At 37.3% G+C, this 22,815-nt stretch overlaps 1 protein-coding gene across 3 annotated transcripts in view; it reads left to right on the plus strand.

Annotated features, from left to right (window-relative positions):
• The window catches only part of MYCBP2 (MYC binding protein 2), a 184,362-nt gene that overhangs the window by 30,581 nt on the left and 130,966 nt on the right, over window positions 1-22,815 (plus strand). For all 3 annotated transcript variants that reach the window (XM_072353261.1, XM_072353271.1, XM_072353253.1), the window contains exons 3-12: window positions 7,049-7,264; window positions 8,379-8,532; window positions 12,471-12,667; window positions 12,862-13,104; window positions 13,348-13,419; window positions 16,069-16,165; window positions 19,443-19,516; window positions 20,043-20,181; window positions 20,956-21,032; window positions 21,538-21,742. In XM_072353261.1, coding sequence (XP_072209362.1) covers window positions 7,049-7,264; window positions 8,379-8,532; window positions 12,471-12,667; window positions 12,862-13,104; window positions 13,348-13,419; window positions 16,069-16,165; window positions 19,443-19,516; window positions 20,043-20,181; window positions 20,956-21,032; window positions 21,538-21,742 — 1,474 coding nt within the window. The remainder of the gene's footprint in view (window positions 1-7,048; window positions 7,265-8,378; window positions 8,533-12,470; window positions 12,668-12,861; window positions 13,105-13,347; window positions 13,420-16,068; window positions 16,166-19,442; window positions 19,517-20,042; window positions 20,182-20,955; window positions 21,033-21,537; window positions 21,743-22,815) is intronic.

A 22,815-nucleotide genomic window follows, 5' to 3' on the forward strand; every position in this document is an offset into this window, starting at 1 on the left:
GGATTCCTGGGGGAGAGCCCTTTCACTAAAGACAGAGGCAAAGAAGGCGTTCAGTATTTCCGCCTTCTCAGCATCCCCGTTACCAGAACACCCCCCTCACTTAGTATGGGGCCCACATTCTCCCTAGCCTTCCTTTTGCTGTTAATGTACTTAAAAAACCCTTTTTTATTATCCTTTATCTCCTTAGCTAGATTCAGCTCCAGGTGGGCTTTAGCCTTCCTGGTCGCATCTCGGCAGTCCCTGACTACATTCTTATATTGTTCCCAAGTGGCCAGACCCTTTTTCCACATATCGTGTACTTTCTTCTTTCTGTGGAGCTTGCACATGAGTTCCTTACTCATCCACGCAGGTCTCCTGGCACCTTTTCCTGACTTCTTAGTTACAGGGATGCACCGATCCTGAGCCTGGAAGAGGAGCCGTTTGAATGCTAGCCAGCTCTCACAGGCCCCCTTGCCTTCTAGCACCCTGGCCCACGGGATGGCCCCAAGTAAGTCCCGGAGGAGATCAAAGTTGGCTCTCCTGAAGTCCAGGGTAGCAATCCTACTTTTTGTTTTGCTTCCTCCGCTCAGGATCTCGAACTCCACCATCTCATGGTCGCTACAACCCAAGTTACCCCCGACTTTTACTTCCTTAACGAGTCCTTCCTTGTTGGTGAGAATAAGGTCCAGCAGCACTCCGCCCCACGTCGGTACCTCGACCATCTGCATTAGAAAGTTATCTTCAATACACTGCAAGAATTGTCTGGACCGCGCATGCTTGGCCATATTGGTCGTCCAGCAAATATCTGGATAATTGAAATCCTCCAGAAGTACCAACGCCTGGGAGCGTGATGCTACTTCCAGTTGGCTACGGAAGGCCTCATCAACCTCCTCCTCCTGATCAGGAGGCCTGTAGTACACACCCACTTTGGCCACCTTATCCCTATTTGCCATACGTCCTGTAGTTACTCTATCTCAAGACAGATGACTTTGGGAGGGTGAAGCAAGCCTTCTTAATCTCTTAATTTAGTATTGCCTTTCTGGATATTTACTAGATTGTTTTGCTTATCTCAAGTAATACGGCTCCAGAGTAGAGCACAGAAGAGACTTATCTTCAAAACTTCTCTTTTCAGTGCTGGACAGTTAAGTACTTCAAACAAAAATTTTAACTCCTTTTTCAGTCATAGAGAAATTAAAGTTTTTAGTCATGTTTTCTTCATCAGTTTTATTAGACCTGCTGTTAATACAGAAAACCAAATTAAAAATTAGAGCAAACAGTGCAGGATGCCGTTTGTATGTTCTGTCCTATGACAGAAATTTGGGCTTTTAAAATAAGTTAACTCTTCATTTTTAATTTCAGTTACTATATGAAGGGGAACCTGACTTTCTAGAATTGCTGTTCCCCACAAGCTTCATTGTCCACTATATTTCTTAGATTTATTTTCCTTGGATAAATGGATTTATCCTTTTTGAATGGCTAGACAAGACAAGAATGTGTTAATGCCTGGCTCCTGTCAACAGTTATAAATATGGCATTAAATGATCATCTTGCATGTTGTGACTAGGAAGGGTTGTTTCCAAGATGTTTCTTGGATTCAAAACAGCTTCTTTGTGAAGTGCTATAAAGGATTTTTCCACTCTTGGAAAGTCATAATAGTTTTTTTCCATGCTTTGTTTTGTATGCCTCTGCTCTGTGCCATCCTTAAGATGGACAAAACAGTTTTATTTGTCCTCAGGTACAGTGGTGTAGAAAAGCATTTCAACTCACTCCTGCTTGATAGCAGGAAATTGAATATTTCCTGAAAAATAAAATTGATTTTATCTTTTTAGACTATTAATTTATGGATGAAATTATGTGGTGGTGGTTTTGTTTTGTTTTCTTTCATCCTCATCATGCTTTTCAGTGTATTCCCATGCTTGACAGTGCAGAATAAACCTTATGATCATTTCTGCATGGGAATGACTGACAGCAGACATGTGTTGTTTTAGGAAAACCTGGATTTCCATTCAGAGTCTCATAATAGAGCAGATCATTCTGTGATGATGAGCTTCTCATTCTGAAGAGGAGAAATTGCAGAGATCAGTTTATTGTATATTAACTGGAGTTTAAATATAGATGGCAGCTTTCTCTTACTATGCTGTTAGAGGGTGGGGAGGGCCTTATTTTAAGTACAAGAAAGAACTCTGCAAAATTTTATCTACACACTGCACTTACTGAAAATGACAACTGAGTAAGAAAAGACTGAGTAATAGAAGAGGGGGAAAAAAATCATTTTTGAGATTTTGGAAATTAGTTTTACCATTTAAGCATTCATGTTGTAATATTTTAAGGGTAAAAATTAATTGGTGACTTCTACAGCCCAGTGGTTTCTACCTTATTTTGTTATGAAGCTGGAGTCATGTTAAAATCACAGAATTACAAGGTTGGAAAGGACCTATAAGATCATCTAGTCCAACCGTCCTCCCTCCACCATACCTACAGAAAACCCCTAAACCATATCTCCTAGCTCCCTATCCAGACGCTTCTTAAACACTGCCAGTGATGGTGACTCCACCACCTATGTTAAGAAGTGAATAGATTGTGAAGAGCTGCCTCTGAGAACCTGCTCGTGGTTCTGAGAGCTTGTGCGTTAAAATCTGGGACTGCACCAGTTAAGGACATCTGTTGGTCAAGAACTGCTAAAAACCATCCAGTGGGAGCCTGTGGATGAGGCCTTCTTTCTTCAGCTACAGGAGGCTTCATGCTCACAGGCTCTCATCCTAGTGGGGGATTCTGAACACCCCAACATGGGAGGCTTCAGACAATCCTGGAGATTCTTGAAATCTGCTGAGGATAACTTCCTGGTCCAGATATTGGACAGACCAACTAGAGATTAAGCATTGCTGGACCTGGTGCATGGCAATGCAGAGGAGATTGAAGGCAGTCCAGGCTGAGTTTGTGGTCTTGAGGAATAGGGGCCTGGCAAAGAGTAGAGTCAGGACCCTGAACTTCAGGAGAGTGAACTTCATCTGTTTGAGGAACCATTGAATGAGATCCCCTGGAAAGCTTTCTTTAAGACAAAGAAACAGAATGAGCTGGCAGGACTTTAAGGACACCTTTTGGGGAGCACAAGAGCTCTCTCTATCTCCAAGCATAAGAAATAAAGCAGAGCCAGCGTGGCTGAGCAAGGATCTGATGGTCAAATTAAGAGTAGGAAGGAAATGTACAGGCAGGGGAAACAGGAATATGTGGTCTAGGAGGAATACAGAGATGCTGTCTGGATGTGCAGAGATGTGATCAGGAAAGCCAAAGCACAGATGGAACTGAACTTGGCAAAATTTATGAAAAATAGCAAGAAAGGTATCTACAGGTATGTTTGTCTGAAGAGCCATAGGCACAGAGAGTGCACCCCTTCTGATAAATGAGAAGCGAGAGCTGGCTTCAGCAGACAAGGAGAAAGATGAGGTACCCAACAAATTCTTTGCTTCAGTCTTCACTGATAAGCTTCTCACATCTCTTGTGTCCCTGAACTTCAAGGTAGGGATTGGGGGAACAAGTAAGACAAAATGAAAAGATGAGGGAAAAAAAACTCACTGAATGAACATTTGAACTAGGAAAGCAGATTTATTTATTTATTTATTTATTTTTAATATATCACTTCTGTCTTTGAGTTTCTAAGAGAAATCAAATAAAATGTTTCTTATATAACCTATCTATTGAACTTTTGAGACAGGAAACTATAAATATTCTGATAACTATAATCACCTAAATTAAAGCCACTGAAAGACTTGAGCAAATTGATTACCAATAAATTGTCAGTGGTTTTTATCTTATGATAAAGTTTGCAGAAAGAAGAATGTGAGGATCACAGGTACCCTTCCTACTCTCCAACATGGAACGTTGTGTCTTGTTTTTACTGAGCACCTCTCTTTTGCCTTGATAAATGCTAAACATTGGTATACATTTACTTAATATTTTAGTTGACTTTTTTCCTCTAAATAAAGGCAGTAAATAATTAAAGTTACTTATCCTTCAGTTTTAACCTAGCAACCAAGCAGCTTATTGTTCAAAATAGGATTTATTTAGTCGAGTCAGAAGGCCAGTGGTTTTAAACTGCCAAAATGAGGTAGTGTATTTCAAGATTATTCTTAAGGTGCATTATCACGATGGTGGCTGCATTTGTCAAGTGTGTAATAAATGGAGTATAGGATGCTCCTAGTTTCAAAGAATTTGTAATTTTCAGAAACAAAGTATTGAGGGAGAAGTGGAAATATGAAGTAAGACAAATGTTAACAGTGGGTCTGCATCATAGCTATGTAAGTCTAGTTCTGAGACATTCATGTACTATGCTGTCTGTTCAGAGATTGCCTGTAGTGAAGTCTGTATGGGAGGTTTTTGTGGTGTACTTTAGCAGAAGAGTGTGACGTTAAAGAGAATGACTGAAGTAATTGCTGTTTAAAAGCTAAAGCATTAAGTAAGCAACTTTTTAATAGTGAAGTATTGAGAATAAGGAATGAGTTTATTTTTGAAAATTAGTCAGCTTATTATTAATAGGCAAGAGAACAGGCATTGATATTTTATCTAGCACTGTAATGTCTAAAATTATCTGTGCTGGTGAGATGATTTGGCCAACCTATTTCATAAGAAGTGCCTGTGAGCTACAGAACTCAGAACTGCTCCAGAACTTAAACTGTTCTGGAATAAAAACTAAGCTGAACTCCTGGCAAGGAAGGAACAGGAAACTCACCACTGAAGTTGCAGTTGCGATACGTGATACTAATTAGATGAGTGAACTTCAGAGAGAGGTATTTGAAATGACCCTGATATTTTTCTTTTCCTGTAATTGTTTAGCAGTAAAACAGGTAAATTCCCTATTTTTTTAAACTAGGGAAATTCAACTATTTAGCGTTGAAGCTGAAAGCTGATATTGTGTATTTGTTTTAGCAGAACTTGCAAAAATCTTGGGAAATGTATGTGAATATTTGACAGGGCAAAGAGTTGTCATATATTATAACCTTTTAATTTTCTGATGCTAAATTAATTCTCAGGAATGTAATAGTTATCGTCATTGATACCAGTATAAATCTGTTTGTGCACTGTTTGAAACTGGAGTAATACAACAGTCTGTATCTTGAGTTACTGCACTGCACAATATCTTTTTTTTAATAGCATCTTTAATAGTTCAAGGATACTTATGTTCAACAAGGACTAAACTTATATTGCCTTTCAGTCTTTAATGGCGGAAAAATCTGTTGTGCTTGAACATCTGTATTTTTTCTGTAGATAACTTTTTATCTTGTCATTTCTTATTTTGTCTTCATGTTTTTGTGCATTACTGATAGTGCTGACTCAAGTAAGAAAAATTAGCACACTGCATTGGGTAAAGTGGTGTAAACCATTGCTTCTTAATGTCTCAGTTTGCAATAATTTTCTAGTAATTGCAGAAAGGATGGTTATGCAAATATAAATCAGTGTGGTCTGAATAATACTTAAGTACACAATAAAAGGAATTTGTGTACATGATGAAATATTATGAAGTTATTTTGAATTTTCTTTTAAGTTTTGCAACATATGGTATTAAATGCTCTGATTCAGAAGCCTGTGATATTTCTGCTAATAATTAAAACGGATATGAAGGAAAGAAAAATTATTACTGAATTTTGATGTTCAAAGCTGTGGCTACCATAGAAAAATAAGCCATCCCTTTCAAATGCTTTCTTATTCATTGGTTCTCAAACTTCTTTCCCCTTAATCTCTGCTAGCTTATGGTCCTTTTTTTCTGACCCTTTCTCTCTGTATTTCCACTGTCATCTTTTTCAAATCACTGTAATAAAATTTGCTGTGTACTCCCTAATGAATGCTTTCATTCACAATATTTGTCCTCATTTAGAGAGAGAAAAGGCAAATGCATTCCATGTTCACCACCTCTAAAGAACACAACAAACAAAACAAAATAACTTTATGAAGATAATCATGACTCTGGCCAGTCTAATCATCCCCCAGATTTTTCCAGACTTATTCAAGCAAGGTTGTCCTACATCCTTAACCTAGGTTTTCCCTCCTTAGTTTGTACCTTTTGTCTACACCAAGATGTTATAGGGAATTCCTTACATACACATTGTGCGCCTTAAGTCTGTTGGGTTTATATTTATTTATTTATTTATTTTATGCCAGCCTAGTCTTTACTAGTTTGCAGCCAAAGAGAAAGTATAACCCTGACTGTTTTGATTGAGAATTCCTTTTGCCTTATTTTACTATTGCAGAAAGGGATAGTAAACAGCAGAACTTAAAATGTTTTTTCCTAATATTTTTCCAAGTTTAATGGCAGGCCCTATGGTTCTTCTCAGCAATGGCTGGCAGCAACATACCAATAGTTGATAAAAAGTAAAGAGTAGAGCAGGGTGTGTGTAGCTAACAGTAGTTTCTCTGAACAGTTTCCCAACTTTTTGTGATCCAGAGCTTCTGAGAGAGGACAAGGTGGTGTCCTGTTACTTCACAGGTCTCCACAGATTTCTTTTGTTCAGTAGTTTGTTCATCAGGTTATTATTAATTTTCTATCTATGTAAAGTTATTATCCATAGCTTCTGCCATTTGTTTTATTTAATGACGAAACAATTAATGTTATTTTTAATTTCTAACATACATATAGCAAACAGCCTAAATCTTTATTTACTGATAGATTAACAACTACAGTAAATAATGCATTTTAAAATTCATTAATAGTACTGAAAATGATATGAAGATAAATATCCTACTAGTCATTTGTCTGTGGCACAGATTTAGGCCTTTTTGTAGCCTGCACTGCCTTTGGCTCTTATCATTTTCCATCTTAGTGTTTTCATTACATCATGAGAGGTAGGAACTAAAGCCAGATGGAATATAGTTGAGTTTCTTCCTCTTCTTCCTTTTTTCTCTGCCTGAAATATGATTCATATCTCTACAGGGAGGTACAGTAACTAGTTTGAAAACAACTTGGTCAGCAAAAATTGATGTTTATTGAGATAACAAATTTAGCAAAGTTTGAAACTTCAAATAAATCACAAGACATATTTTTTCTTTTTTTTTTTTTCTTTTTTTTTTTTTTTCCCAGACGGAAAACCTAGAGAGTACAATAACCATACCAGATATCAGATTACATAGCAATCCTTCAGCTTTTAATGTTTACTGCAATGTCCGGCATTGTGTATTGGAGTGGCAAAAAAAGGAAGCATCTGTCTCTTTGACTTCAAAGAACAGTGTACAGAGTGGGGATTCAGACAGTGATGAAGAAGAGGAATCCAAAGAGCCACCCATTAAACTTCCAAAGGCAAGTAACTCTTTAAAGTGTGTAGCCTGAAATTATTAGGTTATGTTGTTGGGGACTTGCCAGTGGGATGGACAGCATATTTGTGAGACAAATCTCATACGATAATGTTATTGTATGTTTTAGAGAATATATTAGTAAGAGACATGGAATAGTGTAATTTGAAAAAAAAGGTGAGTTAGTAAAAGAAAAGGTATGAAAACTCGCTAAAGAAAGAGATTACTATGTATAGTTGATGACAAGTTAGTTACTATAATGGAAGCTTACCAGATGACTTTCTCTGCTGTTTTTCACGTGTTAGGTTCACTGTTTTCTCCAGTTATTAGTCTCCTGTCTAGGAATAACAGAATAAACCTCTCAGTTTATTTCAGATATGCTTTCTTTTCAGTGATAATATTTCTAAAAATATCCCATATGTTTTTTAACCTGTATGATCAGATTTTTGTTCCCTGTAGATTCCATGAATGTTTTCCACCATTCTTTTGACTGTATGAAATATAAGTTGTAACTTTGCAGGAAAATTGCTGTTGAAGACTTGATTTTTGTTTCTTTTCTTTCTCCAAAAATCAAGCAGGTTCTAAAAGAATAACTTCTGAAAGCTAGGATTTGAAGTAAACTGAGTGTCAGAGAAAATAATTGCAAAGCTTCTAGTATGTGCTACCTCTGGCTATCAGAACAGATCTATTTGTTGGATGGCAGTTCCATTAACAATTTTGTTTTCATATTTCACTCTTCTTTAGCTTTTAGTCAAGGGTGAATCAGGTACTCTAGACTTTAAGACTCTTCTGCTGACATCTGAGCCTTTATGTTATTTTTGTAATAGAAGTGCATAATGAACTTTTGTAGATATGTTTACTTATTTGTAATGCTCACTTTTCTTTCATCTTCATAATTATTAAAAGTACTGACTTTGAGAAGACAGTTAATGGAACAGTCAGTAGAAAGAAACGTAAGTATAATCTCAGAATATTCTGGAATGCTGAAAGGGAAAGCTAAGAGGGGCCATAACAGCACTTTTACAGATGATGATATTGGTGAAGATCCAAAATGATCTTATGATCTTATTAACAGATATTGTAAAATATCTGAACTTTTTTTTTTTTTTTTTTTTTTTTAGATTATTGAAGTTGGATTATGTGAAGTTTTTGAACTGATAAAGGAGACCAGATTTTCTCATCCATCCTTGTGTCTCAGGAGCCTACAAGCCCTACTTAATGTGCTCCAGGGACAGCAACCAGAAGGCCTGCAGTCAGAGCCTCCTGAAGTACTAGGTAATGTCTCATTCTTCCCCACCACCCTATCTGTTGCTGTGTTCATTACAAAACATGTAGCATCTAACAGGTTTTTTTGATACAGTAAGGTTTGTTTCTTTATTTAATATGGTTGTCAATGCTTTTTCTCTTCTCCTGAGTGACTGACTTTATTCTGGAGTGTACATTCCATTATGATGTATGTAGCTGGTATTTCTCAGCATTAATCTTTTGTAGGACAGAAATTTTGGCAAAATGTCATGTTTTGTTGTGTAATTTAGAGTTTAATTGAAACATAAACCTTGCCAGTCTTATGATTCACTTGCCTTACTGAATGTACAAAATGCTTGGTCTTACTGGGAAGATAAGATCCATGTAGTGAACTTCTGTTGCAATCTACTGTTGTATTCCATAGCTTAGCTGTTTAATGTTTAATTTACATAAAGCTGCTAAATAAGTCGAGCAGGATAGTGAGAGCAAACTAAAATCCCTTCTTCCTCAACTCCTTTCTAGGCTCAGCTTCAGTCTCAGTTCTTATACCTTCTTCCTCTATTTTGAGCAGTGCTGGGGAATGGAGGTTGTGGTCAATTTGTAACACTTTGTTGTGGTTTAACCCAACTGATAGCTCAGTACTACATAGCTATTCACTCTCGTCTCCTTTCCAGTGGGATGGGTGAAACAATTGGGATAGCCAAAGAAGAACTCCTGGGTTAAGATGTAAATAAATAACAACAAAGAGAAGGCTGAGGTACTTAACAATTTTTTTGCCTCAGTCTTCTCTGATAACTGCTTGTCACACGGCTCGTCGCACAGCCCTCAAGTGTTTGACACCAAGCTTTGGGATGTGGTCAGTGCACCAGAGTGATGGGATGCCAGAGGGACTTAGGCTTGAGCAGTGGGCCCAGGTGAATATCATGAGCTTTAACAAATCCAAATTCAAGATCTTGCACCTAGGTTATGGCAACATACACTACAGATACAAACTGGAAAATGAAAGGATTGAGTGCAGCCCTACCAAAAACATGTGGGGTTACTGGTGGATGGCAAGCTGGACATGAACCAGAATTGCACCCTTGCAGCCCAGAAAGCCAATTGTATCCTGGGCTGCATCAAAAGAAGCACAGCCAACAGTACAGATGGTATATGTAGAGTCCTGAGTACATGAGAGACATAGACTGCTGGAGAATGTCTAGAGAAGGGCCGCAGAAAGGATCCAAGGAATGGAACACCTCTCCTATGAGGACAAGCTGAAAGAGCTGGGATTGTTCAGCCTGGAGAAGAGAAGGTTCCATGGTGACCTGATAGTGGCCTTTCAGTATCTAAAGGGAAACTACAGGAAAAAAGGGCACAAACTATCAGAATCTGTTGTGATAGAACAAGGGTAAATAGTTTCCAGCTTAAAGAGGGTAGATTAAGGTTAAATATAAGGAAAAAGTCTTTTAAAGTAAGGGTGGTGAGGCACGAGAACAGGTTGCCTGCTGATGTGGTTGGTGCCCAGTCCCTGGAGAGTTTCAAGGTGAGGCTGGATAAGCCCTAGGCAACCTGATTTATCTGTGCATGTCCCTGCTCATTGCAGAGGAATTGGACTACACATTTCAGAGGAGTTGGACTCTTCCAACTCTAAGGATTCTTTGACTTTATAATTCTATGAAACTGCTTAACACCTGCCAACCAATGCATACCCAGTCCCTGAACAGTCTCAGCCTCCCTTACCAACTCTTTCATTTTATGGTTTCCTCACATGCTGTCATGTGGTATGGGATATTGCTTTGGCCAGGTTAGCTCAGCAGTCCCGTTTCTGTCTCTTTTGAGCTCCTTGTGTCCCCTGAGGTCCCCTTGCTGCCAGAACTGTACAAGAAGCTGAAATGTCCTTGCCTTTGTTCAGCGCTGCTCTGTGTGTTGTCAACATTGTTTTTTTCCCAAAGCTGGGATGCTATGAAGAAAAAATCAACTCTGTTCCTGCTGGATCCAGAGCATGCATCCTTTCTGCTACTTCTACCTGCTCTCACCCTTCCACTGCTCCAGCATGGATTCCTTCCCACAGGGTACAAGTCCTTCACAGATTGCTTTAGGTTGGACTCGTAGCCATGGTTCTTTAAGAACTGATTCTGCTTGCATCTGTTCCTGTGGCATATCGTAGTCCTTCTGGAATAGACAATATGAACATGGGTCTCACACAGGACTGCAGTTACTGCCAGAAAACCTGCTCCAGTGTGTGCTCCTCTCCATGGGCTGTAGTTCTTGCCAACTATCTGTCGCCTCCTGATCCGGCGACAAGTTAAGGCTGCCATGTGAAAGTACCGTGCCTCAGTGCACGGGGAACAGACGGGACTCACACACAGTGCATAACGCTGAAAGTACAAGTTTAATGCCTCACAACAAACCCTATATAGTGGTCCAGGTGACCGCCCCTGTGTGACACTCGTGACCTCCTTGACTCCACCCCAGGTGCACGCAGGCACCACCTACTCAATACCCAACACTATCTGCTCCTGCATTGGCTCTTCACAGACTGCAGCTTCCTTCTGTCAACATCCACCTGCCACAGTACTGTCCTCTATGTCTCCATGTGCTGCAGGCGTATGGACTGCTCCACTATGAGCTTCTCCATGGGCTGCAGGGAACTTCTCTGGCACCTACAGTGCCGGCTGCCCACCTTTTGAATCGACTTTCATGTTTGCAAGGTTATTTGTATCACATTTCTCACTTCTCTCCCAGTTTCTGTTGCTGTGCTTTTTCCTTACTTAAATCTGCTTTCTCAGAGGCACATAGAATCATAGAATCATAGAATTACTCAGGTTGGAAAAGACCTTGAAGATCATCAAGGCCAACCGCAGCCTAACCAGTAGCCTATCTCTTAAAAAACAACCACGAAACAACACCACAACAACAAACCTCTGCTAAATCATATCCCTGAGTACCACATCCAAACGGCTCTTAAACACATCCAGGGATGGCGATTCAACCACCTCCTTGGGGAGCCCATTCCAGTACCTAACCACCCTTTCTGTAAAGAAGTTCTTTCTAATATCCAACCTAAACTTGCCCTGGCGCAACTTGAGGCCATTTCCCCTTGTCCTGTCACAAGTCAGTAGTGAGAAGAGACCTGCCCCACTCTCACTGTAAGAACCTTTCAGGTACTGGAAGACGGCAATAAGGTCTCCCCTCAGCCTCCTCTTCCTCAGACTAAACAGCCCCAGCTTCCTTAGTCTCTCCTCGTAGGGCTGATTCTCCAAGCCCTTAACGAGCCTCGTTGCCCTTCTCTGGACCTGGAGCATTGCTCATGGCTCTGGCCAGATGTGGGTCCCTTTTAGAGCAATTGGAGCTGTCTCTGATCACACAGGCCACCCCTGCAGCACTCCAGTATGAAAACTTTGCCACATAATTTCAGTGCATGCAAAAATTGAAGTAGATTTCTAGTCACACCTTGATTCTTACAAATATTCAGCCTTTTAGGCACTGTGAACACTGTGTACTTGAAAAATGGCGTATGATCCAAAATGATTTTCAAGCTGTAACTTGAAATGCTTATTTATGAAGAATGGGGCGTGTTCCAATATGGGTGTAATGATCATAAAGATTAAGCAAGATCTGTGGAAAACTACACATCATCTCAATGATGAGGTAGGCTGAAAGGCAGATAAAGTAACTCCTTCATCACTAATTATTGTGTTCAGTTATATCAGAAAGACATGGAGTGTTTTTTTGTTGTTGTTGTTCTTCCTTGTGATGTCTAAGCTTATTTTTTTTCTGGGTGAAAAAGAAAGTAAAGTTAAGGGTGATTATTTTAGGCTTAACTAAACATGGTGCTTTCTTTTCTCTCTGAAAGTAAGGCTAAATTTAATGACTGAGGAAAGATACCATGTGTTTTCTAGGTTCAAATTAATTTCCCGTTGATTGGCAAATTGCTTAGTATAGTTTTGTGATGTGTCTATTGAATTGTTGTGCTTTTCCTGCAGAATCCCTGTTTCAGCTTCTTCTGGAGATAACTGTCCGTAGCACAGGAATGAATGACAGTACAGGACAGTCCTTAACAGCGCTTTCCTGCGCTTGCCTCTTCAGTTTGGTAGCTGCATGGGGAGAAACAGGAAGAACACTGCAAGCGATCTCTGCTATCCTCACCAATAATGGCAGCCACGCGTGTCAGACTATTCAGGTTGTGTACTACAATTTCTTCATATCTGGACATTTTGTGTATATGAATTCTGAGTTACTTTTTTTTTTTTTTTTTTTTTTTTTTTTTGAGGTAAAGGTAGATATTTCTTTTTGCCTCTTAAATTAAAGGAAGAACTGAAAATAGAACATTTAAAAATAGGCATGTTTTTTCACTATTTTTTTTACTGTTTTTAGGTGCCAACAATTCTAAACTCTCTTCAGCGGAGTGTACAGGCAGTTCTGGTGGGCAAAATCCAAATCCAGGACTGGTTCAGTAATGGGATAAAGAAGGCAGCCTTGATGCACAAATGGCCATTGAAAGAAATATCTGTAGATGAAGATGACCAGTGCCTACTTCAGAGTGATGGCTTCTTTCTCTATCTCTTATGTAAAGATGGACTTTACAAGATTGGCTCTGGATATAGCGGGACAGTGAGGGTAATGCTATTTCTTGTACGGTGTATGATAGTTAAAATGCAAGTTTTTAAGATGACCCAGTTCCACTGAGAATCTTTTGTAGTTTACAGTTCTACAATTTGTCTATTTATTTTCTGATGGTTTCTGTATTTCAGCATTTTCTTACAGTTCACTTTTCTCAATATGTTGTTTAGAGTATAAATGATTTTTTATAGAATTGTCATTCTGAGATTAGCTTAATAATCTGAATTTTCTGCTTTCCAGGGCCATATATACAACTCTACATCTCGCATAAAAAACAGAAAGGAAAAAAAGTCTTGGTTAGGTTATGCTCAGGTAGGTGAACACTTGAAATATAACACATATGATCACCTCTCTCCATAGAGTAATTTAAGTGTAGCATGACCTAGAGTAATAATACACAGAAATTGTATTACTCCTTTGGCTTTACTTATTATTTATTTGGTAATGACTTCTAGATTATTGTGGAAGATCATATTCATCTGTAAGATATTCCTTGAAAGGAATAAGGAATAATGAAAAGTGGCATTTATTTACATCATCGTTTCTCATTTGTCACTTCTCAAACATGAGAAGTTTAATTTTTAATTTTAACATTTAACATTTTTAATTTGAGTTGCACAGTCACACTTCATTATTTAAGAAGTACACATCAATTAAGTTGGTGGATGTAAAACTCCATTGCAACAAAGCAAAGTACTGTAAGAAATGCTTATAATATCTGTTTACAAAAATGAATTGTCTTTAGTACATTTACAGCAGAACAGAAGTATTATTTTGATTGACTGAGGATTGAGGGGTGCATAAACCATAAGGAGACATATTGTTGATCTTTGGGAAATATTAGCTGTGTTTGGATGCTTTGGTTTATTTAGGGTCAGTTTATGGAGAATCAAAAAATGTTTCTCACACCATTGTAGTTTATTATAGAAATAGTTTTGATACTTGTTTTTTTTGTTTGTTCATCTTATTTTCAGAATCCTGTTATTAGCACTGGATGTTTTTAGAAAATAAATATACTGAGAGGACTCTGAGTTTTCTATGTTCTTGAAATAATTTTTTATTGTGTATTTACTATTAACCAAGTGCTCTCATTATCCATGTGTGAAACTATATATATACTTACCTTAACTTATATCCTTAACTTCAAAAATTACTGCTATTATCACTGTTATCATATATATATATATATATATATATATTTATGTGAATGTTGTTTTTCATTTTATTTTTTCAGTAGTAAAATAGATATATTATCTAAAGGTACACCGGTGCAATACAAATGCATGATGATGCATTCATTCAGGAGCCTTTTTTAATCACTCTGGAAAGGATTAGGATCCATACAGTTTCTCTATATATGATTACACATTCACGAAGTCTGTACATAGCTATAAATATATTACATGTTATTCTTTGCCTGCTTATACAGCTGTATGCAGTCACACAGCAACTACGCCTGAGCAAAGGCACTGCTAGTTGTTTAAAAGTCAGTCAGCATAATCTATCTGTCTGTGTAAGTTAGGTGATTGTAGTTGTTGTCTCTAAATATGGCAAACAATGCTATTTTGAGGTTAGGTCTTAGTGACTAGACAGTGAAATGCATCAATTTTTAGATGAGCAGAATACCCACCTGCAACCAGTGGTTATGTAAGCCGTTGTCAAATCTCTTTGTATGATGCTGCCATTATCAGAATTGTCATTTAATTATTATTCAAATTGGTCTCTGGAAACCTCCAGGTGGATTCTAGTTTGCTTGGCCTCAGCTGATTTAATGAATATGTTTGTAAGTGCTAGTAAGCAATCTTTTTCATGTAGCTGCTTTTATAACAGAAGTTTTTTCTACGTGTGGTTTCTCCAAGTGTTCCTATCCCGCCTTTAACACCCTTGAAAGGTTCCTAGGCATTACAAGACCTAAGAAGGTAGAAAAAAGTGGCCAGATGCCCCTAATATGCAAATATCTCCTATGCTTGTTATATAGAACTGTAGACTTATGCAAGCTGTCTCAAGTAAAGTAAAATTAAAGATTTAAGTGAAGCAAAACAGAATCATTAATGCTGGAAAAGAGTTCTAACGTCATCTAGTCCAACAGTCAACCATCACTGCTGTGCCTGCTAAACCATATCTCTAAGTGCCACACAAACAAGTTTCTTGAACACCTCAAGGGGTCGTGACTCCACTTCCCTGGGCCTCTGAACACTTTCAGAGAAGATATCCAGCCTGAACCTTTCCTGGCACATTTGAGGCATTTACAACTTGTCCTGTCCTATTGCTGGTTACCCAAGAAAAGAGGCTGACTCCAACCTTTTGGATAGCTGTAGAGAGTGATATGGTTACCCCTGAGTTTCCTTCAGACTGAACAATCTTTGCTCCTCGTAAGACTTGTGTTCCACACCCTTCACCAGCTTCGTTGCTCTTCTTTGAACACACTCCATGGCCTCAATGTCTTTCTTGTAGTGAGAGGCCCAAAACTGAACACAGTACTCAAGGTGTGGCCTCACCAGTGCTGAGTACAGGTGGATGGTCACTTTTCCTGGTCTTACTGGTCCTGCTGGCTACACTGTTTCTGGCACTCTGCTGGCCTCGTGTTTAGCTGGCTGTCAACCAGTGTCCAACCGTATAGTAACTCATTGTATGTAAAATTCTGTATCGTGGCTGCTGTCATCAAAATCATCATGTACTTCAGAGAATTTTTTTCACGGAGAGTTTAAAAACTCTCTCTAGTGGGAGTCAAGATCCTTAATGTTTTTGAAAAATTCTCTAGTCTTTAATACACTTACAGAAGCCATGTTTGAGTTATCAGCATGCTGACTGAAGTGTGTGGAATGTCAAATTTCTGGTTTCTGTCCTACAATTTTACTAGTGGAAAAAAAAGCTGAATATAAAAACAAAACATTTTTTGACTGTACCTTTTGATGTATTTGAGCATATTTTCATACCAATATGTATTCTTACTTTTACCAGGGCTATTTATTATATAGAGATGCGAACAATCACAGTATGACAGCCATAAGAATAAATCCTGAAACTTTGGAGCAGGATGGTACAGTTGCTTTACCAGGTATGAACCTTCAGATTGAGAAGATGGTTATAGTTTACTGTTTATATGGTATCTATTTTCAGGTAAGCAGAAGAGAAGTCAAGATAGATTTTGGGAATGGAGAGAAACTCCTTTGTTATGCCTTTGATTCTCTGATTTAGACCAGTTGTGGTATTTCCTTTAGAGATCTTGCATCTACTCCAGAGGCTACAGGGAGAATATTGTATCTTTAAAGAATATGTAGTTATCTTAATTGAAAGACTAAGAGCTCAATTCCTGCTTAAAGAATTTTTACTTGTTCCTGGTTTAAACTTTTGACAATTTGATATAGGTGCACCTTTGTTTTTGGTATATTTTATATGGAGGTAGTCCAAACTGCGGGAAGTCATTTGTTATATATATATTTATAGGCAGAAATATGTCCCAAAAACTGAAGGATACTAAAGAACAGTGATGGAACATGCTTCTAATGTTTCAATTGGCAGTGTTCACATTTTGTTGTGTTTTTCTTTTGTTTGTTTTTCCTAGACTTTCTGGTGAAACTCATTTGTTAGCCACCCATATAAACAGATGGGACACAAGAGTATCAAATAACAGGCTTATTCTTATTGGTTAGATGAAGGATTCTGTGTTGCATCCTGCTGTTTATAAGAAAGCACTGATAGGAAACTCAGAAAATGTCTCTGATCTTTTGTATTTATAAAAAAACAAAAAAATTTTTAAAACAAAGGATTAATGTAGAATCTAGTCTATGCAACACGGTCTTTTTGGAGCTACATAGGAAATTTGAGCGAGTGATATTCAAGGACCTGACAAATTGTTTTACAGGACTGTATTTCCACTTGGAGTTACATACATAACTTAGAACTATATAGAAAACTCTAAATATTTATTGCTGTCTCACTCTAACCATATTAATGACTTGTAGCATGTTCTGTAGCTTTGAAAAATCACACCAGATAGAACTAGAGGGTACTTACCTTGATAACAACTGAATGCTGATAGGGATCCAAGTCTTTCCTCCAAGTTGGTATGTTATTTGGATGTAGCTCCATCTGGAGTTAATCTGATTCAAATACCCTGACCAGTCATAATACACTTAAATAAGATATTCACATTTATTTGTAAAGAAATGAGAAAAAGATTAGGGAATGTGATTAGGAGTTGATCCTAGTCCGAAGTCATGTGACCTGAAAAAAATTTTGTTAACTATGAAACATGAACTCTTTTCTCGGATGGTAGGATTCAAAAGTTTCTTGAAACTACGGGCTCATTTAAAGGCTAGTGTTTCCATTCTAATAGATGATGTAGCAAATCTAAAAATATATCTGGAACTATCAGACTGTGTCAATATTCTTACATCTAAGAAATGCTTTTGCCAAACTTCATATGCTTTCCCTGAGCTCACAATCTGTCTTTCCAATAGAAATACCTTACAAGAATCCCCAAATTCTGAGATTTGCTAGGTAGGACTTGAATGTACAGAGGAGGCTTTCATCTTGACTGTTTCATCAACAGTAACACTTACTACATACCTTAGAGAAAGGTTGCTGTGTTCAGCTGAATAAGTTATTATATGTTCCATGTTTTCATTGTTAAAATTGCACAGGAATATCTTGGACCTTAGAATCCTAGAATGGCCTAGCTTGAAAAGGACCACAATGATCATCTAGTTTCAACCCCCTTGCTATGTACAGGGTCGCCAGCCACTAGACCAGGCTGCCCAGGGCCACATCCAGTTTCACCTTGAATGGGGAATCCACAACCTCCTTGGGCAGCCTGTTCCAATGTGTCACCACTCTCTGAGTGAAAAACTTCCTCCTAATATCTAACCTAAACTTCCCCTGTCTCAGTTCAAAACCATTCCCTCTTGTCCTGTCACTGTCCACCCTCATAAACAGCCATTCTCTTTCTTGTTGATACACTCCCTTCAAGTACTGGAAGGCCACAGTGAGGTCTCCCCAGTGCCTTCTGTTACCAAGCTAAATTATTTCAAAAAATGTAATATGAAACCAGCAATGGCCAGAATATTGCATTTCCTTGACAATTATGTATTCAAGAGATCTTAATACTCACCTTTAAGATATCTAATAATAGCCTTTCAGAAATGTCAGTTAGGTTATTTTTGGAACTTCCCTTCAAGTTATTGACAGCTTTCTTTATTATATCACTAATATCACATTGCAGCATAGAGAATTAATAATGTGATTAGTCGTTAAATCTGAGCTTAGTTTTGAGACTGCAATATTTCAAACTTCAGTGTGGTTATCATTTTCAGTTTTACTCGCTACTTAAATGCGTTTTATACCTGTGTGTGTTATGCTTTTGGTCTGTTGCTTCAAGGTATAAGAATTAGAGTATGTCATCGAACACATACTCCTTGTAAGATTATCCTATTAGACTAGGCAGTATAGCAGGAAGTAGTAAATAACCCTTGACAAAAAAATTTAGATATGCTGCATGTATGTAGAACATAAAATAGCTGTTATAAGGTGTTTTTGGAAGAGGCGTCTTTCCTGTGTGTAATCTATGTAGGAAACACCTTACAAATCATGCAGTCATGCTATTTTTATTAGTAGCTCCATCAGCAGAACAGGAAGAGAAGAGATGGTATAAGGGTATACTTTTTCTTTTTTACCTTTTAATATGGGCAGAATTCTTTCCATACCTTTTTTTTTTTTTTCCTTGAAAATGACTGACCTGTTTTCAATAAATGGATGTTACATGCAAGTATACATCTTACAGTTTTTCAAAAAGCACTGAATTTTCAGCTAAGAGTTTGGCAAAAGCTACAAACAATTGAAAAATTAGATAAATGGTGAGAAGCTTGATTCTCTGTTTCATTTATTTCAGCAGGTTCCTTATGTTGGTCTGAGTAAAGTTTTCTTACAGATAATGATCCGTACTTTAAAAAAAAAACCTCTGTGGGGCATGGGAATGACTAATGAAAGACCAACACTCAGCAAGACTGAAATGTATCTCTGTTATAAAAATTTAGATTGTCACTTAAATGTAAATACTAACATATTCTGAAGTTAAATATTAGGGAAACCCTTACTTTTCACACAGTGGAATGAACTTCGGTAACTTGTAAATAGACAGAAGAATAATATATTTAATAATTAGTTAGAGAGAGGAGATCTTAGTGTAAAATAAAACCTTGATGGAGCAGTATGATTTCTCTCTGTACAAACTAAAATTCTTATAGTCGAGTTATAGTTAGAGTGAATTAAACAGAAGGAGAGAACAGTGTCTGTAGGTTAATGCTAACTGGTGCAATGCGCTTCATCTCTCACAGATTGTCATACTGAAGGGCAGAATATCCTCTTCACTGATGGAGAATATGTTAATCAAATAGCAGCATCTAGAGATGTAAGTGTTACATACAATGGGAAAATGATTTTTACTTCTCACCTTATTCCTTATTTTATAAAATGTATAACTTTTTGTTTATTATTTCGCTTTTTCTTGGCTAACTCAACTAAGGAAGAAGTCTACATATCTAGAAGTCATGAGAAGATGCCATTTATGTTTTTTATATTCATACAATTTTGATTTGAGATGGAATGTAATTTTTCAGATAAGTTTTAAGAACAACTTAATTGCTGTTTTTGGAAAAAAGACATAATTGTAAAAGCAAAATTTCTGTGGTAAGGTTCAGAACTACTTATTTCTGTAGCAAATCACTGTTTTCATGGTACATTCAACTATTTTGTCGTGGCAGATACTTTTCCTCAGTTCATCCTGTTTGCCTTTTGTTTTTTTTGGTCCCTCTATACTAAATGCTACTTTGTCTGTGTATCTGATGATAATTAAATCTGATATAGTATTATACTGATGGACTTAGCCTGTGAAGAGTAAATCACGGTATAAAGCGAAAGTATTTTATTTATTGCAGGACGGCTTTGTAGTGCGAATATTTGCGACAAGTACTGAGCCAGTGCTGCAACAAGAACTTCAGCTTAAGCTTGCAAGAAAATGCTTACATGCCTGTGGCATCTCATTGTTCGATCTGGAGAAAGACTTGCACATTATCAGTAAGTTCTTTTATTTGAAGGTTAATTACAAACTAATAATTAAAATAAGAAGATTGAAACTCTGCCCCTCCCTTTGTTTGTCTTTATTATGTGAAGGAAAATATAACTCCATTATAAATGAGAAGAATCATAAATTTTTGAAGAAGCTTAAACACTCACTCATAGTAAGCCATGCACTCATTTTGAACTACAGTCTTTTTGTCTACAGTGCTGTCTGCAATTTTCCATTATTTCCCTTTAGTTTATAGTAAGTATAACATTATTTGAAGCTTAGACTTGATCATAGGGCTCATATAACATGTAGTTAAGTTACAGAACTTGCTCTGGGTCAAAGTTTACAGAATTTATAAGGACTGCTGCCTGGATTCATTGGAACAAATGCAAATTTACTAACATATCTGGAAACAAAATCACTATCAGAATTATTGAGATGTAGAACTCCTGGTGTCTCAGAAGGTAGTTTAGAGAAATTGACATTTGCTTAGTTCTTTTGTTAGTTCAGCTGTTTGGTTTTGACAGAACAAAAGAATGTTTGGGCATATGGACCTTTTGTCTGACCAGGTGCAGTTGCTCTTATGCTAGTGCTTTTTTCCTCTTTGGACAGCTCCAGTACATATAGCTCAGTAAGCCTAGTTGTGGCAGCAAAAGTTTGTTTCTCTTGTAACTTTGTTTAGAACTTTTGTTTTGACAAACACTCCCTGGTGGAGTTAGGTCCATAAACTGTTCTGTGAAACTGCCTAGTGAAACTGGTTAACTGTGATCTTCCTTGCACAGGTACAGGGTTTGATGAGGAGTCAGCTGTCCTTGGTGCTGGAAGAGAGTTTGCACTTATGAGGACTGCTAGTGGAAAGGTACTGAAAATGTACTTCCTGCTTTTCATCTGTTTAAGTTGGCTGTTTAAGCATGACCTAATGAAAGATGTTTGTAAGTGTTCACATAGGTTAATACACGCATTTCCTAAGTACTTTTGAGTGGCATAGTTCTAGGGGAAGCTTTTTTTTTTTGTCCATATAACTGGTTTTATATTTGTTCAAGTAAAATATTGTGTTATATTACTGTTCATGTAATCACTTTACTGAAAATAAGCTTTAAAAAGACATACTAAGCATTTTATGTATCTAAATTATCAAACCAAATGAATATGAAAAATAACTATAGCAGAATAGATAGCACACTTCAAAGGAAGTAAAATGAGATCAGGATGCTTCCTCCATTAAATAAAATTTCATAGGTCTAGAATATCAGGAAAAGTTCTGTACATTTTGAAAGTCAGTTTTTAAAAACAGTGCAGATTTTAAAATGATGTACGGGGAAATATTGTGGCATAACTGAAAATGATAAACCATTTTTTCCTAGATTTATTATACTGGTAAATACCAGAGCCTCGGAATCAAACAAGGTGGTCCTTCAGCAGGAAAATGGGTTGAGCTACCCATCACAAAATCTCCAAAGATTATTCAGTTCTCCGTTGGACACGATGGTTCACATGCCTTACTTGTTGCAGATGATGGAAGTATATTCTTCACAGGTTCTGCTAGTAAAGGAGAAGATGGCGAATCAAGTATGTGCAATGTTTTCATGATTAGGAGATGATAAAAGCCTACTGACCACTTTTTCATTTGAAAGGAATGTTGAAACTTTCCAAGAACATGGAAGCATGCTGTCAGTAGAAGTATCTTAGGTAACAGATAAATGATTAATACACCATTCAAAAAAGTGTTCCTATCAAAGTAATTGCCACAGCTCCCTCAGCCTGTCCTCTTAGGAGTAGTGTTCAATCTCTTGTATCATTTCTGTGGCTCTTCTCTGGACGTGCTCTAACAGGTCCGCATCTCTCCTGCACTGAGGAGTCCTTTTATGCTTTCAAGCAAAAATTGGATATTGTATTTCAGTAACACTTTCCAATTACCTTAAGTGTCATTGAGTTTAAAATTTACCCCATTAATGTACTCTGTGTACAGGATGTTAGTTGTATTGCTCTTGTATGATGGATGTCAAACATTATCAACCACAGTAAACCTGAACAGTCTTAAATGCAAACCTGCTGAAAGATGTGTGGGGACAAAATCATACTTCTTCAGTAACCCTTGAGTAAATTTAAGAGATCTAATCATCTTAGGCAAGAAGATTTCAGAAAAAAAACATTTACAAGCAGAAATTTCAAGATTTCTTCTAGCAGTTATTTGGAAGTTATCTGTAATATAATTGTATCTTGTTCTTATATATTAAATTAACATTCAATTTCAGATAAATCAGTAGTTAAGTACTTTGGAGTAAATTGCTGATGCTGTTTTTTTTTTATGTTAGTGAAGTTGAAGTGGGTCTTAGCATTAGATCTTTGTACTAGAGTATAAGATCAGGATACTGGTCAAGGTCTCTTTCAGTTCTTTTAAAATTTTAATGCTGTTCATACTGATCTGGTTCTCTTTATTATTCTCTAAGTTGGCTCAGAATGAAGTGCACAAACTACATTTTTTTTCTAATTTCTTTTAAAGCTGGGCAAGGTGATTGTGTTTTGGTCTGCAGAGTGTATGTGCCTGTTTTCTGTAGATAGTCGGTAGCTCAGCATTTAAGTTGTCTGATATGGATGCAAACTGACAGTCAGTAATAGCTGTTAGTTGTTTGTTCTGTTCT

This window comes from Excalfactoria chinensis, chromosome 1 (assembly GCF_039878825.1).
Source record: "Excalfactoria chinensis isolate bCotChi1 chromosome 1, bCotChi1.hap2, whole genome shotgun sequence".
NCBI classification, from domain to species: domain Eukaryota; kingdom Metazoa; phylum Chordata; class Aves; order Galliformes; family Phasianidae; genus Excalfactoria; species Excalfactoria chinensis.